General features: G+C 42.2%; 1 protein-coding gene across 5 annotated transcripts in view; it reads left to right on the top strand.

Annotated features, from left to right (window-relative positions):
* Positions 1–397: 397 nt before the first annotated feature.
* Positions 398–21,979, top strand: part of RGS7 (regulator of G protein signaling 7) — a 515,497-nt gene continuing 493,915 nt past the window's right edge. For 4 of the 5 annotated variants that reach the window (XM_042925199.1, XM_042925201.1, XM_042925206.1 and 1 more), the window contains exons 1-2: positions 398–566; positions 1,522–1,648. In XM_042925199.1, the coding sequence (XP_042781133.1) occupies positions 1,571–1,648 (78 nt within the window). In that variant the 5' untranslated portion in view covers positions 398–566; positions 1,522–1,570. The remainder of the gene's footprint in view (positions 567–1,521; positions 1,649–21,979) is intronic. The other variant, XM_042925200.1, reaches the window with a different exon arrangement.

Here is a 21,979-nt window from a genome sequence, read left to right on the forward strand (position 1 = left end):
ACGTGATGAAACGCGCCGGCTGCGCGGGACTCCATCCAGCCCTGCATCCCTGCATCCGCGCGCCCGCCCTGCCCTTCCGGCTGCCGCTCGCCGCTCTGCGCGGGCCCCCAGGCCGCCCGCGGCGCCCGCACCGGCGGCCGCGCGGGGTGTGCGCCCGCGGGGCCGGGGCGCGAGGGCGGGCGGCGGGGCGGCCTCGGGGCGCCCGCGCCTCCGGCCGCCCGGCCCACGTGACCGCCCCTCCTCCCGCCTCCCCAGTCGCGCGCACGGGCCGGCGCCTCGCCTGCGGCGCGCGCTCGGCTGGTCCCCGCGCCCGGGAGCAGAGGCGGCGGCGGGAGCGGGCCAGCCAGGCGGCGGGGAGGGGGGGGGAGCGGGCGCGAGCGGCGGGCTGCCGGGGCGGCCTGTGCACGGCGGCGGCGACGGCGGTGGCCTGAGCCGCGCGGTTCCGCATCCGCCGAGTGTGATGAGGCTGCCCTGCGTCGGGGCTCCGCTCGCCGCCAGCTGACAGCGCCGGCACCCAGCCCGCCCGCGAGGGCTGACGCCGCGGGGCCGTGACCTTGGCCGAGGAGGTAAATAGGGGAGGTGGGAGGGGAGGAGGCGGCGCCTCCCCGCGCGCCCCGCACCCACCCTCGCTCGGCGCCCCGCCGCGCGGCCGCCCCGGGAGCCCCGCGCCCCTGCCGGGCTGCGGGCGCCGCGCTCGCCCAGGTCCGCGGTGCTGAAACTGCTGCCATTTGTGGCGCCCGGAGAGCCAGGCGGCGGGAGCTGGGTCTCGCTGGTCTCCTCCGCTTGGGCTGGTTGCTCTGAGGCTCCTGCAGCCGGGCTGCCACGCGCGGGGACCCAGGTAATGGCCCGAGGGGTTGGCTCCCACCAGGTCCCGTGTTCGGGACGGATTCTGGTGCCTTTTCGCACAGACCGGGCACGGTTCCCTCCTGACTTCCGAAGTGCAGTGGAGAGGAGGGAGCGGGTGGCGGGCAGTGGCGGGCAGTGCCGGGCAGGTGCAAGTGGGCGAAGCTCCCCGGCTCCCAGAGGGAGACCCGGGGAATGAAGAGCGAGAACGGCACGCGGACTGGGCCTGTGTGATGCGCTGCCTGCGGGGAAACTAGCCGGATACCTAGGCGCGCGTGTGCCGCCGCAGGGTACTGCCTTTCCGCCCTTTTGGGAAAACATCATCAAGTCGCTATGCAAGTACTGGGGACCAGAGAACTCTCTGTAGCGCGGAAACGGTAGCCGTGGGTTTTTTAGGTGAGCCTCAAACACTTTTGAAAACGAGTATCCAGAAGATCAAGTCACTTAAAACCACAGCCCAATGACTATTCTAACTGAAAGACTGTCATTTCTCACAAATCCCTGGGGGTACAGTAGGTGTATATTCAATTTTTAAAAATCTGTTTCTGTGCCGCTTCCTCCAGCCAGCCTCTCGGCAAGTGTGCCCGGTGTGGGAGCTGTGGATTAGGAAGACGATTCAAGTCAACCCCCTGAGCACCACCACTCACATCTCACTGAAGTCTCTCTAACCCTCTGCAGGGCAGACCGATCGTTCCAGTGCCTGAGAGCTGACCAAGTGTGGGGTGACATGGCCCAGGGGAATAATTACGGGCAGACCAGCAACGGGGTGGCGGATGAATCACCCAACATGCTGGTGTACAGAAAGGTAAGGATTTCTTCACTTTCTTGAACAAAGGGAAACTTTTGTCTTCCTTGATTTTGTTTTCTCCCCGGAATATGTACTAACTTTGTGGCCTCAGACTTCCCAAATCACAAAGTACGCACACTGTACTTGAAGATGGTCTGAGATTCTCAAGTGTGTAGGGACGCAGTGAAGTGAATGAGGCTGGCCGTACTCCTCCCTCAGCTTCCCGGCCGACTTCACGCAGATTAACCTGCCATCAGCAGTACCCGCAAGTCTGGGCATCACATACTTTGTTACACCTGTGATTTTGTAGCATCCGTAGTAGTTTTCAGAAGCTTTTTCGTATACTCCCCTAAGCATTTGAGTTATAAGGGTGGTATAAAGGTATCGCATTTTAGAGATGAAAAGACCACTTTGCAGTTCAGCAACAAGAGTTAATGTGCCTGTGAATCTATGGTTGGTGTTAACAGTTTACTTGCGACTAAACTTTTCTTGGTTTTTTTTTTTTGTGTGTGTGTTTTTTTTTTGGTTTGTTTTTTGTCTTAGCCTAAATTATTTTTTACTTTGGGTTATTTTTATGGTTTTGTTTATGGGTATTTATGTTCCAGTGCCATATGAATCGTACGTAAACGTTTATGGTTGTTTTTTTTTTCTTGCCACCAACTGATCTGATAGCTTTATACATTTTATTGCAGCTATCAGCAACAAACTTCTAGACACTGAGCCACCATAATAAAGATGCATTTGAATATTGTGTGTGCTTTAGAGTGGTTGCTTAGGTAACTTCATTCTGGTCATAATCAACAATAGTCCTAAAATTAAGGAAGCAATATTCTTTATTTAACTTCTGTGCCAATCGTTTCAATTGCATTTTATGCTGGGATTATTTTTCCTTAGCATATTATCTGTAGCGCTTATGGGGCAAGATTTCTTTGGTTAACATTAGCAATAACGAAAAGGAAGTCATACCTTGGAATCAAGAAAATTGTTAAAGGTTTTAATTAGCATGAGCCCATTGAGGAGTCCAGGATGAGTTTGTGTATGGTCTTTCATGAATAAAGCTGAAAAGCTGTCTGCTATTTTGACCTGTGATAAATCTAACCTCTTCTATGTGGGCCCAAATCACCGAGAGATGGTGACGAGTATGTGTTTGAGGCAATATTGGTATTGCTTTCATGTGAAGGTGAATGGACATCCTGATGCAATGTTAGTTGTTTTTCTCTTTAGCCATACAAACAGTGTTGTATTGTGTACCTGTGAATGCAGTTTTTTGTGTCTGGGACAACACAGTATGATAGGAAATAAAAATTGGAGATTAGTTGCTTATTTTAGACCTAGAGCATCCCAACTGGATAATCAAGAACATAATCCACTTGAGCCTAAATTATTATGATTGTATTGCTACATCGATCGAAATAACTGGATATTTGCCCATTCTAAATAGAATTCGTTCTGAGAAGAGCTGTTTGGAGGGCAGTTATGTGTTTTTAAGTAAGTTACAATATTTTTATTGTTTGGTATGCTTTGAATATTAAAATATGCAAGAGATGAGAATCATAAGTTCTATTTTCTAGGCACGTGCATGTGGAAAGCTGGACTTTTGGATGTAAAATTACAGTAGTTAGCTACTCTTGTTTGGTCAAACACTATATTCTTTTTCTGGTTCCTTATAGAAGGTTAGGGTCACATTGATCAGACACCTAATGCTTATCTTGATTAGAAATAAACGTAATATGACATGAATCTGTGTGTCTCATTTAGTCAATTATTATGAGAATAAATGAAAATATGAGGCTAGGAGTTTTAGAAATAGTTATTAGATTATTTAGGGTACCTGAGCTTCTTAGTGCTAATTTTGAATTTGCTCTGTAAGTTGTGTGACCACCAAATTGCTGCTAGGGCTACTGGTAAGTTAACAGACTATGTCTTCAGGGAAAGAGTATAATGCCTCATTCTTTTCAACACTATCATTTTGTTGGTTAAGCTTGGAAATGCTTGTATTACTTATTTTGCCCTCCTTTTATTACTGTGTTTAGTATTAATGACACAATTTATTTTTAGAAAATATTTCTCTGCTAAATCATTTTCACAAAAAAAATAACTCAGTTCAGTAAATTGTGCTCATAATGCTTGATTATGGATTGCCTATCTATCCTTTTATTTATTCTCCAAGCACACATATTTTGTATTTGTGATATAAAGAATAATGTATAAATACCAGATAATTTATATAATAAGACACACATCAAAATGGCCCATGTCTGTTTGGAGACATACAACCTGACATCATGGTTTCATGTGACCGTTTTACCCCTGTTTCTTGCATCTTGTTTATATTTATATTTTCAGTAGAGGCTAGATTTTAATGTGAAGAACAGCAAAGTAATTGGAGAGACGTATAGGACTGGTATCTGTTACTAGGATGTTTCATCTCTACCTGCTTAAAGGAAGAAGCACTGGGTTACAAATGCGTAACAATCAAGAAGTCAATCACAGGTTTAGAAAAGAACTTGGGTACCATGGCACATTGCTCAGTAACAGTGGAGAGAGTGGATAAATTGCTGTTTTTATCCTCTCATGCCAGTTTTCCACTTTTGCTTCATTGTTGAAACATAGTTCTTGGAAATAGGTTTTGAGCTAGAAACATTCACCGGTGTTCTCACTGTTTCCCCTCCCCCGCAGGCCACCTCTTGTTTGCACCAGGATTGTGGTGATTCACACACACTAAAGACGTGTATGTGCGTTTCCGTTTTATTGGGTAGGCTATGAATGACACGTAGTAACACATTCCTGTGAGAGAGGGGAACAGTGAATGGTTAGCAAAGTGGAATGCACAGACAAGAGCTGGGATGCATGCGTTTCTTGTGTTCGTCAGATGTGTCTCTCTCTTGTGATTACTCTCATCCAGATTATAGGAGTTCCTCCAAATGATGGGAGAATTCTAAAGGTCTCTTTCCATGGAGAATTCCATAGTGACGTTATGGAAAAATATACAGTGTGTAGAAGGATGATGCTCCAGGCAGAGTGAGTGTTGCTGTGGTGCAGGCTATGGACAATCGTGGTGCTGCCTCACGGTCAGGGTTGGGACCTGCAGGTCGGCCTGGGATGTTTGTGAGCAGCCTTTTGGTTTCGTGTGAGGCATCTCAGGTGGAAGGATGGGGTAAAATATGTAAAGGGTATTAAGAGATACAAACTTCCAATTATAAATAAGTCACAGGGATGAAAACTACAGCATAGGGAATATGGTTAATATTGTAATAATGTTGTATCGTGACAGATGGTGACGACAGTAGGGTGGTGAGCAATGAGTAATGTATAGAGTAATGTATTAGGGTGTTGTACATCTGAAACTAATATAACCTTGCACTTCACTAAAAGAATTTTAAAAAGAAAGGGTCTTTGTAGGCTTCATTTGATGTCAAGTACATTTTAAACATCCATACGGACACAGTATATGCCTTACCAATTTTTCAGCTCATAACACTGTTTTTTCATAAGCAAGTGATTAAGTTAGAGTCATTATGCCATTTTATGTATTTGAGAACACTTTATTTGAAAGCTCGTAAGATATGAGTCTCGGCCACATTTAATTTTCGGGCTTTCTAGGCTCCATCCGGGCAGGCTGATGAGGCTCCGTGTAGACAGAGCCTAATGTGGGGTTTGAACTCACTAACTGTGAGATCGTGACCTGAGCCGAAGTCAGGTACTAGAACAAGGTTTTGGCTTTGGCTGATGAGGCCCAAACACTGCTCCCTTCTCGCTCTGTTCCACAGGGCAGAATCCTTGTTCTGGACGCAGCACTGGCTGTGGAGGACGGCCGAGCTAGAACCCAGGGTGCAGGGACACACATTCCAAATCCGGTGTCTGGCCAGCATGCTGCCCACTAGACAGGATACATCACGTTTTGTCCAACAGCTGACATTCCCGCATTTGAAACACAAAATATCTAGGGCACCTTGGGGCCAGTATTTCAAATGGTCTGGAATGCCGGCCTCTCACCAGCAGAACTGCTCACAATGACCAATAATTTTGCTATTACTGCAGCAGCTATTTATGCTTCAATGGCCAGAAAAGAAAATCAAAATATTTTCCCCATTCACTACCTTGGTGGGATGAATGTGTTTTTGGATGGAGCAAACCTGTGCCCTCACCTTACCTCACCTGCCCTCTCCTCTGTCCTTTACCCTCACCTCACCTCGCCCGTCCTTTCCTCTGTTCTGTGTCCTCATCTCACCTCACCTCCCCTCACCTCACCTCACCTCACCCCACCTCACCTCACCCGCCCTTTCCTCTGTCCTGTGCCCTCACCTCACCTGTCCTCTCCTCTGTCCTGTGTTCCTCTCCTCTCTTCATCTCCCACGTGCTCACTCTCCTTCCAGTTGCTTTTTCCTTTTAATTTCTTCTTTTAAAGACAGACCTAAATGTGAAGGTAAGTTTTCCCTGAGATGATGCTCAGTTTCATTGTAAAAGATAAAATGATGTCTTTTGGAGAAGAGAGCAGATTCCAGTCTGGTTTGGGTGCGTGTTACGCATATGCTCTTGAAAGGGTGCTTTTAAACTTGTGTGCCATGGGGTCCAATATGTTGCTGTGTATGTGGTGTGGCAAAAGGTTAGTCTTTAAGGACCGACTGCTCTGTTCTTGAAGAGCAAGAGGGGCCCACTGGCCCTTCCTACAGAAAGATGCAGTGGGAGATGTCAGCCCCATAGGACGATCGCCCATGCTGATTGGCTTGACCTAGACCTTGCCTTTGGAAGCTATTTGTGAAGTCTGTCTGTTTCATAAGAGTACAGGTACCCATAAGAAAGGGGAAGGACTTGCTTCTTCTTTGGGAGGAATTGAGCCACAGACAGTTACTAGTCGGTTAGTGGCGAGTTAGCTGACATTTTCTGTATTAACTCAGTGCATTTGTCTCTTTAGGATTGTCCAATCTGGTTAACCTTGAGGGTGTCAATATCCCCCCCCCCCCTTGAACTCCATTATCAAAAATAATTTTTGACATTTTTTAAATGTTTATTTTTGAGAGAGAGAGAGCGAGAGTGCAGGGGAGGGCAGAGAGAGAGGGAGACAGAGGATCTGAAGCAGGCTCCGTGTAGACAGAGCCTGATGTGGGGTTTGAACTCACTAACTGTGAGATCGTGACCTGAGCCGAAGTCAGGTACTTAATGGACTGACCCAGGCGCCCCAACTGTTGACGTTTTTGAACCTTACTTGTCTTAGTCTTTCTGGGTTTAGGGTGCTGATGAAGTAAATTTATAAGTGATAAGAGAAAGACCCATGAGAAAAGGAAGGAGTGCTTGCGAATAGGTCATCAGAAAAGGTCTGAGCCTTTACACCTTCAGATTTCTAAATTAGGGACGTCAGTGGGAGGCAGGGACCACGAGAAATGTCTTGCCATTGCTCAAAAATTCTGAAATGGACTGTCTTCTAGAATTAGATTACTTGAAAGCTCCTTTCTGGACTAAGGGATATTGTCTACTATAAATATGAATTTAATCTGTCTGAATCAAATGCAGACCTGTTTTCCCCTCAGTAACATAAATACTGACATGTGCCCTGAGATAGAATAGAACCGTCATCTATGATATTTTTTGCTGAGAAGTGGACATGTTATGAGTAATAATTCAATGATGGATTTTGGATAATCATTAACCTGAGTTCAGAGCCGGAAAGCCTTCCACGGTTGAGCTTTTCCCGCACCAGTTGTTGCTTGTCAGTGCTATTTGTGAGATTAAGATAAGGATTTGTGGCCTGAATTTTATTTCCTTTATTTCCCACCTCCAGCCTCCGTGAATCTAATTGATCAGGGGAGAGTGCAGATGTAGGAAAGAGAAGCTATCTAGGGATTTTATTGCCTTCTAATAGCCTTTGTGGTTCTACTGAGTGATGGAAAGCAGGGTATTTTTAGGTGGTATTGGTGATGGAATGTGATCACTGCAGAGAATACGGAAATGTTTTGGATTTGGATAGTTTAGTGATATATGAAATGTTAAGTCTCCTTGAAAACAGAATTGTGGAAAACAAGCTCTTGCTCCCCCCGTTCATAGCAGTGAAAAGGAGGCATTGGAAGGTCAGGGTGACAGGGACTTCTGTCTTACAAAATACCAATCTAATTATAAAATAATTGTAAATGATAAAGTGGGTACCCGGTTCCTTAGGGAAAACAAGGCCCACTTCTTTCTGCCATTTGCCCAAGGCAATATGAAAATTTAACTTACCCTCTTTTCCCTTTGTCTTGTGTCTAATTCAATTAACAAAGGTCTCAGGACATTGGAGCTCTAACAGACAGTCATGAACTTGGTTCCAGTTTCATTAAAATTGCCACCTGGTCCAGGCTGGGATATTTTGGCTGAGGAGCCCATTCAGAGAGAAGAAGTTGCTCTTCCGTTTACTGAAAAAATAGGAAAATGGCAGCTTTGTGACATTAGCTGGGTTCTTAAGAGTAAGGCTGGGAGCCTTCTTATTTGACATCCTTCCTTGTGATTGGCAAGTAAACTTTTTCTTCAGGAGCCAGTGTGAAGTGGAAGAAACGTGCCCTGCAGTTGGGTGGTCTTGTTTTATTTTAATCTTTTAATGTTTATTCATTTTTGAGAGAGAGAGAGACAGAGAGACAGAGACAGAGAGACAGACAGACAGACAGACACACAGCACGAGCAGGGAAGGGGCAGAGGGATGGAGACACAGAATCTAAAGCAGGCTCCAGGCTCCAAGCTATCAGCACAGAGGCTGACACGGGGCTCGAACCCACAGACCGTGAGATCAGGACCTGAGCTGAAGATGGATGCTTAACCGACTGAGCCCCCCAGGTGTCCGGGTCGTCTTGGTTTTAAATCTCGGCTCTGCCACTGTTGATCTGTCTGGTTGTGGGTTAGCAACGGACTACTTTCACTTTGGTTTCCTTATCTGTAAAGTAATGAAAACCAAAAATGTTTCCTTAGTAGAGCTGTTTGATGGCAAAATGAGTTACTTAGGGATGTGTCTTGTATAGAACCTAACATATATTAGATCTTCAATAAGTGTCTGTAACAGTAATAGTAATTATTATTATTTTCCTATTCCTGTTTATTTAAGTAAAATTATGAAACACCTTGTATGTGCCATGGGGTCTACTATGTTGTTAAATTTTTTGAAGGGAAAAAAAGGTGAACATTTTCATGTCTTCCTGATAGCGAGGCAGATTCTGTGAGATACTTTGGTAATACCATTTTCATGACTCTCACAATGTCCTTTCTTATATTATTTATCCCTATGTAGCTAGCTTTTACTTTTTTTAAATTTACTAGCTTCTTTTTAATAAGCTCTTTGAAGTATTATCTTATATATCTTTGAAGTCTACACAGTTCCTTGGATATTATGTAAAGTAAATAAAGCTTTTGAATCCAGGAATTTTGGAAATGAAAGGGAACCTAGAATGGATCTACCTTTTCACTTTGCAGGTGACGAAATTTAGGATTAGAGAAGTTACGCAATTTGTCTGCGGTCACAAAGCTTGAATTCGAGTCTTTATTTTTCTTTCTGTGGCTCTCTCCGTCTTTTAAAATAACGGCAATAAGTCTTTGTGTTTGTAATTCAGTATCAGTAGGTAATCAGCATCCTGGTTACTCCATGGCATCCTTGGATGCCTAGTCACTCACAAGAGATAGGTTACTAGATTCCTTTTTCCCTTCTACTGCACTCTAGCCTTTGGAGCCTCAGGAATGGTAAGATCGGGAACTTGGTCTGTCCTACTCTGAGAGTAGTTCTGTTCTTGATTTGATGCTGGCTGGAAGTCCTAGGCAGATGAAAACACAGAACATGATGTTCTGTGGCAGCACTGTCCAGTGGAACTTCTTACCATGGTGGAAATAATCTGTATGTGGATTGTTTAATATGGTGGCCACTACCCACACAGAGCAACTGAACACTTGAAACGTGGCTAGTGTTACCCAAGACCTGGATTTTAAATTATACTTAATTTTAAGTAATTTAAATTTAAATAGCTCCTGTGGCTAGTGACTATTGTATTTGACAGTGCTTAAGAAGTGAAGACCTTTGGGAAAACAGCATCAAACCCAAGGGAAGAGATAAAGAATATGCTATACCTAGTCTGACACTAGGCACACAGTGCTTGCAACAAAGTGGGGGCTCAACAAATGATTTTTTTAAAAGAACGAAATAGAAGTGAAGTTTTGAAGGAAGACCCTGGACTGATAAGGTGATGGTACATATTATGATAAATGATATCAAATGACTACTCTGTTTGCTTGTTTGTTTGTTTGTTTGTTTGTTTATTTATTTATTTATTTTCTCATCCTGTGGAAACTTTCAGCATCTGGAGAGGGTGGCTCTCCTAAGGTGAGATGATAGTGGTTGTGGGACCAGAGCCTGTCGACACCATCCAGGAAGGGCACTTGTAGGTACTCAGATGACTTGATGTCAAAGGCACTTCAGCTAATCTCCCATCTTGTGCCATCACAGGGATGCATTGTAGCCTTTCCAGTTCCTAACAGGACTGAGAAAAAACCAGAGGCTTTCAGGTAAAAGGGATTTACGGTGGTTGGAATCCTTGTTGAGAATTTAAAGTTGGGGTATAAGGAATCCATTTTTTTAAAGCTCACTTCTCTTTCTTATCTCAGAAAGTTGAAAGGATGGTGGAAAAGCCTGTGGGAAGTGCCAGTGATAGAGGGGCAGGGTCTCCCCATCCGAAGGGCTGTGTTGTGGATTCTTGTACCACCCTTCATGAGCCGTGTGAGCTTGGGCACATTTCTCACCTTCTCTGAATTTCATTTCCCTCATAAAATTAACAGAGACCGCTTCACAGAATCTTTGAGAAGATGAAATGAAATATAAGTGGAAATTCTTGACTGAGAGTGATTGACAAATAATACTTGTAGCCTTTTTTGGGGAGGGGATTGCGGAAATTACCGAGACTCCTTGAAAGAATAAACTTTACAGTAGGCTTCCTAATAAGTCTTTTCCAGCTTGCCAAGTGTCCCGTGGCTGTAGGTCATTTAGAAGCTCAGTTGACATGATTTCCTCTGTTTGGTCATTGCTGGAAGATGTCAAAAACAGTTTAAATCTGCATAACCTTCTTTGGCCACAAAGCTTTTGAATGTCAAGCAAACTGGTTCCAGTAGATACTTTTTCTCTTGTATAAAAATCTAGGGAGATTTTCACTCCTATTTAAGATGATATATCCCAAACATTTTGAAGAAAACTAAGCACCACATAGAAAGAACACATTGTTACCAACATTTTTCTCACTGAACTTTGCTAGGTGCATTTCCTCTGGAAGTTAATGCCATTTGTCACTTGCTCTGTCTTCTACTTAGTATTTTGTTTTGACTTTTGATTTGTCACTAATTAGAATAGTTGCCATTTATTGAGTGTTTACCCTGCTTCTTTACATATATTACCCATTTTCCTTAAAATAATGTTGCATATTGGTTATTAGTATCCTGTTTTTCTGGTACAACAGCTGAAACTGACCCCTGCAGACTGAGTGACTGCCCAGGATTGCTCAGGGATTAGAAGCAGAGCCAAGGTAGAGACATCTATCTTTCATTGCTGTGTTCCCAGCACTTAGAAAAATGGCACATAGTAGGTGTCCCAAATATTGATTGCATAAATGCACAAATGAGTGAAGGAACGAATGAATGAATGAATGCTTGCTCCAAAGACCCTACTCTCCTCTTCACCGTGTTGCTTCCAATTAAATTGGTGAACACTCATACACTCAGAATTCAGTTCCTTTCACTACACATACATTGAGACTTGGCTATGTTTAAGCACCATGGTAGCACCAGGGATGGACTTGTTAGACAAGGCAGACAGCATCTGAGCCCTGACTGAGCTTATTTCAAGGGGGCAAAGACAGATGTCAAGCAACTCATCATAGGATGATTATTAACACAAAAGGGGAAGAAATGGGCGATATGAAACTTTACTTGTTTTGGGTCATCTTGTTTTCTAAAATAAATTTTATGTTGATCTGTATCTTCTTGTTGCAGTTCTGTGCCCAAGGTCTTACAACCTCTGATGCTAAATTGAACGAAGCTAACGTTTAAAATCCTCAGGGCTTTACTGAGACAACTGAGGCAAAGGTGTTGGTCTTACCCCTTAGAAAATGAAATGTCTCCCTCCATAGGTTCTCAATCAGGCATCATCAGTTCTGGCCACTCAGGATCGATGAAGCCGTCCTTAGCTACCAAGAAAGGGAAAGAGACTCTTGTCATTAGAGAAAGGTGCTTGTTAAATTGAAGGCTTTGCAGTCAGACTCCTAGGTTAAAGCTGACATAATACCTGTGAACTTGAATCACATTACTTTGCTTTTTTGAGTCGCAGTTTCCTCATCTGTAAAATGGGGATAATAATAGGTTATTGTGAGGATTACAAAAATAGTGCATGTAAAGTCTAGATAAGTAGGAAACATTCAATATATTTTAACTATTACTTACAAAAGTCCAAAGAATAGGAACTGGGTTTCTCTATCAAAGCAAGTGGTAATGTCTAAGGAGCACTTCCCTCTGAAAATGTTCTTTCTTACACATATTGTAGAATTTGCTGCTCTTTAGTGGCTCTTGATAATTTTGTTTAAAACTGTTTCATATAGTAAGTGTACAATAAAAAGTGACTAAAACTGTTCAGTTATGGCACAATTGAAACAAATACAGCTGTAAAAAAATGATATAAAGGACCTTCATGTGTCCATAGCATTGCATCAGTAGTTATTAACCATAGGTGAATCTTGTTTCGCTTATACTTCCCCACTTATGCTATCCCCCAGTTGATTATTTTGAGGCAAATCTGAGAAAAAATATCTTTTAAGATCTAAATTCCTTCATATATGTGTAGACTGCTAGATTACTTTTAAGGAAAAGTAAATGAAATGATAATTATTTTTTTATCATCTTGAGTCCTTAGTATAATGGTACATCCTACTTAATGAGATTTTTATTTTTTAAATATTTGCTCAAATTGGGGTGCCTGGGTGGCTCAGTTGGTTGAGCATCCAACTCTTTGTTCCAGCTCAGGTCATGATCTCATGGTTTGTGAGTTCAAGCCCTGCCTCAGGCTCTGTACTGACAGTGTTGAACCTGCTTGGGATTCTCTCTTTCTCTGCCCCTCCCTCTCTTGTGTCTCTCTGTCTCTCTCAAAATAAATAAATAAACTTAATAAAATAAATATTTGCTCAAATGGGTCTATCATTTTTTCTTTAAAAATTTTTAATTGTGATAATATGTACATAACATAAAATTGATCATTTTAACCATTTTTAAGTGTACAGGTCAGAGGCACTAAGTATATTTACATTGTTGTACAACCATCACCACTGTCCATCTCCAGAACTCCTTCATCTTGCAAAACTGAAACTTGTACCCATTAAACACACCAGTTCCCTGTTCTTCTCTCCCAGTCCTGACAACCACCTTGCTACTTTATAAATGTAATTGCTGATATAAATGGAATCATAGTGTATTTGTCCCTTTGTGACTGTCTTATTTCACTAAGTATAATGTCCTGAGGGTTCATCCATGTTGTGGTATGTGCCAAAAATTTCTAAGGCTGAATAATACTCCATTGTATGGATATGTATCATGTTTTGTTTATCCATCATCTATGGATGAGCACCTGGGTTCCTTCCACCTTTGGCTGTTATTCACAGAATAATGCTGGAATAAACATGAGTGTACAAATATCTATTTGAGTCCCTGCTTTCAAGTCCTAGAATTGGAATTGCTGGATCATATGGTAATTGTGTTTTTAATTCTTTTGAGGAACCACCATACCATTTTCCATAGTGGCTGAACCATTTTACATTCCCCACAGCAGTACACAACGGATACAAGTTCTCTGTATCCTTACCAACACTTGTTCTCTTTGATAATAGTCATCCTAACGGGTATGAGGTAGTATCTTATTGTGGTTTTTATTTGCATTTCCATAATGATTGAGCATCTTTTCATGTACTTGTTGGGCATTTTCATGTCTTCTTTGGAGAATCTGTGAGCTTTCAAATACAGATTAGACTGTCCTCAGGAATGGTTTTGACCTATGAACCGTATGACCATGTAGATTTCTGTCTAACCAAAATTCTGTTATTTTTGTTTGAACTTCTGAGCTAGCTTTTTGGAAAATTTTTAATTTGTTTTTGAGTGGGAGACAGGGAGAGAATGTGAGAGGGGGAGAGCAGAGAGAGAGAGGGAGACACAGAATTGGAAGCAGGCTCCAGGCTCTGAGCTGTCAGCACAGAGCCCAATGTGGGACTTGAACTCACGAGCCGTGAGCTCATGACCTGAGCCAAAGTCAGATTCTGAGCTAGCTTTTTTTATTAAAAAAGGACTTTAAAGTCCTTTGTTCTGTCATTAATTTCCAGGTTTTTAGTTAAGAGTGTAACCTCCATATTTGACTCTTTTGGGTGATGGTAGTGATGAAGCTTAATGAATAAAAAAACTTAAATAATAGCACATTTAAAAATAAATTCAGTTTTATTTGTTTTGGATCTGTGAAATAATTGCCTTTGGGGGTATTATGATGGGGCAAGAAGTCTCACATCTCTTAGAGAATCTTGTAAATGCTTTAAAGAATATCACAGACCCTCTCAAAATCATAACATTCGTTGTCTTTCTTTGGCTTTTATATAGTCTCCCCACACTTTTATTCCCAATGCATTTAAGTTTGGATAATAATAGTGAATACAGCATTTAGGAATTTTAGCATTTAGAGCACTTCAGCTCTATCCTGAAGACAGATGTATTCATGATTATAACCAGAAAAGATAATTTCAAATTAATCTCTCCTTCCATCTTAAATCTTGGCCTTATGCAGTTATTTATCTATTTATCTTAGAACACTTAATTTGAAGATGCGTTAGTATTAAGTCACAGTACAGGTCATTTGGGCTGGGCGTTTTAATGGCTTGAAGCTAAAGCAGTTTATCTGTAGGAGGTGAGTTCTGACTCTTCCTGATAACTAGCATTATATTACATATGGCCTTAAATACTAAAAATACTGTAAAAACTCAGTGATATTCTTACTCTGAGAACTGATTAGAAGCTAATCAACTTATCTGTACATATTGATCTGTTTGATTCAAAGCTCATTGTTGCTGTATAAAACTGTGGTAAACCTCTCTGTCCTGGACATTTCTGGAGTAATAGCTCTCTGCATTTACATGGAGGCACATGGCCACTGGAGTGAAGGTCACATTTCCTAGGCTTCCAAGACCTGGTGGGCATGGGATGCTTTCTGTGATGCTTTCTGGCCAGTGAAATGTTTGTGTAGTATCTGGGACGTGTCCTTTAAAAAAAGGATATATCTTTCTTTCTTCCTTTTCTCATTCTTGTTGGCTGGAATCAGGTCATCCTGGTGTGAAGTGGAAGGTGAGAGACCTGGATGGCAGAACAACAAAAGGGAGTGAACCTGCGTCCCTGACCACTGACCTGGCTTGCCTACGTAAACTTTCATGTTAAAGGAAAATTAACTTATGTCGTCTTCTATTTTTTTAAGATTTTATTAAAAAAAAATTTTTTTTAACGTTTATTTATTTTTGAGACAGAGAGAGACAGAGCATGAACGGGGGAGGGTCAGAGAGAGGGAGACACAGAATCTGAAACAGGCTCCAGGCTCTGACTGTCAGCACAGAGCCCGACACGGGGCTCGAACTCACGGACCGCGAGATCATGACCTGAGCCGAAGTCGGCCGCTTGACCGACTGAGCCACCCAGGCGCCCCAAGATTTTAGTTTTTTAAAGCGCTCTTAGGTTTACAACAAAATGGAGAGGAAGGTAGAGAGATTTCCCATATACCTCCTGCCCCTCCATAGAGCCCCCCATTATCAACATTATTCACCAGAGTGGTATATTTTCGTATCAAGGATGATCCTATATGGACACATCATCATCCTCATCATCATCATCATCATCATCATCATCATCATCATCAACCAAAGTCCACTGTTTACCATAGGATTCACTCTTGGTGTTACATATCCTGTGGGTTTGGACAAATATGTAATGACATGCATCTATCATAATATTGTAAACAGTTTTTCCACTGCCTGCCTTATCTTCCAGACATTGTAATTTGGGTATCTGTCACTTGCAGCAAACCCAAATTCAAACCAATTTGGAAACTGTATCCAATGCCTTTTATTTTGTATCTGTAAGATAGTAATAGGACTCAAGTTTTATTTGAAATACAAGTTTCTTGTTTAATTTTAAAAACAATCTATTTGCTATCTTGGAATAAATCTAGTTTCTTTTAAACAACTTAATTGAGAAATTTGGACTTTGGTGAATTATGCATATGGTTCAATTTAATTTAGCAGATACTTATTGAACAATTATTATGCTCAAGGTAATTTACTAGAAGTGTCAGGGGATAAAAAATCAGTGATGACAATTGTATGTTCTTTACCTGAGCACTTTGAAATGTCAAGATTGGAGAATCAAGCGATTCACAAGTACTTTCACTTACACACACACACACACACACACACAGCCTCATAAAGTTGACAGTACGGTTATACGGTTTTTAAAAATTCTTGTTTTCCTGTAAGGAAACTGAGGTCTGGAAAGCTTATTTGCCCATGTGAAAAACAAATGCAAATGAAAACCATATTATTTATTTACTGCAAAGTACTTGTGCTAGGGGTGAGAGGAAAAACTTTAAAAAATATTTGAACTTATTTCTTTGCCCTAGTACTTGTTCACTCATACCACAGATCCTACAGCTGAAGGTGGTCTTCTCACAGTATCTTTGCTTACTTAGAAGTTTGGCTAATTTAAAAATGGAATCATTTTATATAATAAAAGCTGCTTAGGGGTGCCTGGGTGGCTCAGTCGGTTGAGCGTCCGACTTCGGCTCAGGTCACGATCTCGCGGTTCATGAGTTCGAGCCCCGCGTCAGGCTCTGGGCTGATGGCTCAGAGCCTGGAGCCTGCTTCTGATTCTGTGTCTCCCTCTCTCTCTGCCCCTTCCCCATTCATGCTCTGTCTCTCTCTGTCTCAAAAATAAATAAACATTAAAAAAAAATTAAAAAAAAATAATAAAAGCTGCTTAAAGTGGTAGAACAAGGCCAATTCTGCGTAGATTCATTTGAACACTATATTTGGACCTTGTTTTATGTTTAGAAGCATTTTGTTGAGCATATTTATGAAAATCAGTAGGAACTGCCCACTTTGGTAGAATCTTTGGTAGAATTTGTACATTCTTAACCATAGGCAAGAGGTGCTGAGTTGGATTTTAGCAAAGAGAGTTAAGTAAGTGCAGTGAGAACACTTTATTTGTACCATTTATTCCATCAATCCGCAGTGCTTCCATATTTCAAAAATATCCACACAACAAAGCAAAATATGGGCATTTCTGCTGTAGCACAATACATTCCTTAAAAAAAACCCTCACATTCTGAAAAATCACACACTAAAAATAACTGACATTTTAAAGGAAATAGAATTGGAATAAATCACTCAAAACATTTAATGTTTAATTAAACATTAGCCAAAACAATAGTGATCTTATTAAAAATGATAGCTCAACTACAATAGCATCCTATTTTCCCCATAAACAAAGGGATAACACAGTAATACAAGACTTTATCTTTAAAAGGTAAAGAAGAAGGTGGCTTGATGGAGAAGCATGTAAGGAAGTATGGGGTCTGCCAGATTCCCAAAACAAGGATAGAGGGACATTAGCATCGGAATCTGCACATAGAGGAGCAGTGACAGGCTTGGCACAAAACCGTCCTGGCACCTTCTCTGGTGCTTGTGTATTTGTTTTGTTCAAATATCTGGGAGGAATGTGCAGTAAACCCTTTTGAAACCTAGTGTGTAGCCAGGTTGAGCCAAGAGGAGGAACAAGCCACGTGGGTGGTGATGCATCCTTCCGTGGCTTGCTGCGCCCACCTGTGTATGTGTGCTTTGGGTTTGGCTGCTTTGTCATGGTAGCACAAAATGTATTATGCTGGAAAAATTGTGCATGAGCCGGTGGGGCTTCTGTGTTGGACTGACACATTTCCCTGATTTACCAATTGTGTGTGGGCTAATTCTTGTTATAGAAACACACTGTATATAAAACACACTACACATCAAAGGACTGTTAACACACTGTTGAACTGGGGAGGACTGCCAAATCAGGTAAGACACAAGATGAGTGTGTTTGAAAAAAGGGTGATACAAGGGAAGGAGGTAGAAGAGGTGAACAATGTGGAAGAGCAAATTCCAAAAGGGTAAGTGAAGGGTGCCTGGGTGGCTCAGTGGGTTAAGTGTCTGAACTCTTGATTTCGGCTCAGATCATGATCTCATGGTTGTGGGGTCGAGCCCCACATTGGGCTCCATGCTGGGTGTGGAGCCTGCTTGGGATTCTGTCTCTCTTCCTCTGTTCCTCCCCTGCTTTCTCTCTCTCTCTCTCTCTCTCTCTCTCTCTCTGTCTCTCTCTCTCAAAAAAAAAAAAAAAAAAGAAAGAAAAGAAAAAGAAAATGGGAGGTGAATGTCTTGAAAACCCATCATATGCCAACTTTGATTCTGTTTGATTTTCATAACAGTCCCATGGAGTGTATATTATTCCCCCATTCTTCATATGAGGAAATGAGGTCTAGAGAGGGTGAAGATTCTGCCTAAGGCCACCCAGAGGGAAAATGGTGGTGTCAAGATTTGAAGTCAGGTCCGTACCAGACGATTCCCTGTTGGATTGGAATATGAAACTTAAAGTGAGTGTATTGAAGGCAGGGAGCTACCCTTCTATGGCTTTGGGAACTTGAGGGATCTTGTAAGCTCTTGGAGCTTCTTTCCCATTACATACAGAGGTGCTAGGAACAGCCGCTTCAGAGGATTATTGTGCCAATGATATATGATAAGACACGTGGAGGTACTTTGAAAATGTTAAAAAAATAAAAAGAGGTTATAGTGGGAGAGGGCCAAAGCATAAGAGGCTCTTAAAAACTGAGAACATACAGGGTTGATGGGGGGTGGGAGGGAGGGGAGGGTGGGTGATGGGTATTGAGGGGGGCACCTTTTGGGATGAGCACTAGGTGTTGTATAGAAACCAATTTGACAATAAATTTCACATATTGAAAAAAATGTTAAAACATTATGCAGCAATAAGGCATTATATTTCCCCCCCCCATGAAACTTTCAGCTCTTTATATTAAAAATAGTTATAAATATCAGTGGTTTTTCAGATTGTAGGCTTAATAGTTTTTATAGTTGCAAGTAGAAAAGGGGAAGGAGAAGAGTTTCTGGGAAGAGGCAAAGCTGATTGGTTACAAAGCAAAATCCATCTGGGGCACCTGGGTGGCTCAGTCGGTTGAGCGTCCGACTTCGGCTCAGGTCATGATCTCGCGGTCCGTGAGTTCGAGACCCGCGTCGGGCTCTGTGCTGACAGCTCAGAGCCTGGAGCCTGTTTCGGATTCTGTGTCTCCCTCTTTCTCTGACCCTCCCCTGTTCATGCTCTCTCTCTCTCTCTGTGTCTCAAAAATAAATAAAAATGTTAAAAAAATTTAAAAAAAGATAAAAAAAAACCAAAGCAAAATCCATCTGTATATTAAGAAAGCTGAAGAAGGAACTATCGAAGGTAGCTGCAGACACTGTGGAGAATTAACCACAAAAAGGGACAGGTGGCATATCATTGAATGCTGTGTAGGGAGGTTGGCAGAAGCAGTTAGATTCTTACCGGGATCCCTGTACTTTATTTAGAGATCATTTTCCTCCTGGTGTTCCCACTTGCCTGTCTTTCTTCCATGTACAGACATGTATGATGGAATACTTGGCATGATTGAGAACGTGTGGCAGGAGCATGCTCTGGAGGTATCTTCTAGGTTATAGAGTCTGATGGCTGTGAAGGTGGGGCTCAGGAGGGTGTGGGGCTGAGCCAAGTCTTGCAATGCTCCATATTACAGACCGGGTAAAGTGTTGCCTTTCTTAGTTCTACCAGGACCTGTGGCTTGAATGCTAATCGGATGTGCCTTTAAAATGTCTCGGTTTTGGGGCACCTGGGTGGCTCAGTCTGTTAAGCGTCCAGCTCTTACTTTCTGCTCAGTCGTGATCTCAGGGTTCATTGATTCGAGCCCTGCATTGGGCTCTGCATCTGACAGCGTGGAGCCTGCTTGGGATTCTCTTTTGCTCCCTCTCTCTGTACCTTCCCTGCTCATAAAATGATTCCATTTCTCTGCTCCTTAGATAATTGTAGTAACGCCAAGGCTGCCTAGAAAAAATGGTGTGGGATAAGGATATTGCTGCTAATACTGATCTAAAAAATACTTTTTTCCCCCTTTTCATTTACTTTATTTTCTGTATCTCTATGAGATGATAGATGGATGTCAACTAAAGTAATTGTGGTCATCATTTATGTAAGTAAGGTCATTGTACTATACAGTACCATACTATATCTTAAACAACACAGTGCTATATGTCAACTGTAGCTCAATAAAATGGGTAAAAAAGTTAAAATCAATAAAATACTCTTTTTAAAAGAATTCTTTTTTTTAGTGTTTATTTATTTTTGAGAGACAGAGACAGCATGAGCGGGAGAGGTCAGAGAGAGAGAGAGAGGGAGACCCAGAATCTGAAGCAGGCTCCAGGCTCTGAGCTGTCAGCCCAGAGACCGACGCAGGGCCTGAACTCACAGACTGCGAGATCATGACCCGAGCTGAAGTCGGACGCTTAACCGACTGAACCACCCAGGCGCCCCTAAAATACTCTTTATAAAAAAAGTTGGATGCTAAAAAAAGTATAAAGAAGAAATAAATCAATAAAAATTCCAACGCTTTAACGTAACAACTGTAAAATATTTGGTTAGTTCTTTTATATGTGTGTGTGTGTGTGTGTGTGTGTGTAAATTGACGTAAATATATGTACAAATATAACTACAGTACTGGTGTCCTGGAGTCAGCTTAGACAAGTTTGCACATCTCTCCCCAACTCTGCATTTCATGATGGCATGTTGGCAGATTGAAATCAGCCACGGTAGGAGTATTTACATCATGGGAGTTAGCAAATGCTGTAAGTCAGGGCTTCTTCACCCTTCCCTTCCTTCCTAATTGTTGTTAAACATTTACCAGCACCTCACTGGGTGTATGTGTGTCTGTGTCCGCATGCATGCTTTTTTGTTTTTGTTTTTTAATCTTTTGAGCTCTTTAAGAATAGGATCTGCGTCTGATTTTGCTTCTGTGTCCCTACAGACACTAATATATCGCTTGGCAGATTTAGTGGCTATTTAATTAGCATCTGACAGAATGAGGATGGTATAAATGAAGGAAGGTTGAGAATGCTGGCTAAAAGTTTTACAATAAAGTCAATACATTTGTTGACTAACATTTTGTTAGTAAGTAGTTCCATTAACGAAGACAAAAATGAAAGTGTTGCAGTTTGCTGTGTAACTTGTTGGCTTAATGGCGATGACATTTGCTCCACTTCCAGGAGCGCTAAGCGGCCAAGTAGCCCCCACAGAGTAGAAAGTACACTGGACTAATCTGAAGTCCCTGGTCTCTTCTTATCATTAGCTATTTTGCTGGGACAGTGGGTCTGGGTCCTAATTTCTTGGTTTGTGCAGCATGCATGTGGCTGTGCACATGGGAGGCGGGGGCGGGGGGTGTCAGGGGATAAAGATGACGTAAAAATGACTTCAGCGGTGAGTTTCCAAGATATGTGTCACGGCACCAGAATAACTTCCTATCCTTCCCCAATAACCTGAGAGATGTAACTCATCTCCTGAGGTTACAGCCCAGTGCCGTCCAGCCCTGCCCCTTACAAGTGGGCTCAGTCTTCAGTCTCTTGCTATGCTGTTTAATTTTATTTTGTTTAGCCCTACTTATGAGTGTGAGGATTGGAATAATCGATGTGCAGGAAATTAATTGCCCCATGGATATTATTTTTGATTGTTTAGAACATTAGACTGGCAGAACCCAGCACCCCGGCCTGCTGATTGTTAATGACAACTAATATGTCATAGTTTAATAATGCTTGTGGAAATATTTGCTTTCTTTTGTATCTGTGTACATTAAAGATTCTTTGGGTAACTCAACTGATGATTCTTGAAGTGATTTTATAACTGGAACCACTGGTGGGGCCCTTTGGCAAGGCATGACCTTTTTTGCTGCAATTTTCTCTTTTATAAAAATACAGAATGGTCATGGTGTTCAAAGGAAACAAAAATCCACAGACTTTCTTATGCTCCTTAAAAAAACCTACAGTAAGGGGACACCTGGATGGCTCTGTTGGTTAAGAATCTGGCTCAGTTTCAGCTCAAGTCATGATCTCACTGTTCATGGGTTTGAGCCCCACATTGGGCTCTGTGCTGACCATGTGGAGCCTGCTCGGTATTCTCTGTCTCCCTCTCTCTCTGCCCCTCCCCTGCTTGAGCTCTCTCTCTCTCTCTCTC

This window comes from Panthera leo, chromosome F3, assembly GCF_018350215.1.
Source record: "Panthera leo isolate Ple1 chromosome F3, P.leo_Ple1_pat1.1, whole genome shotgun sequence".
Taxonomy (NCBI): domain Eukaryota; kingdom Metazoa; phylum Chordata; class Mammalia; order Carnivora; family Felidae; genus Panthera; species Panthera leo.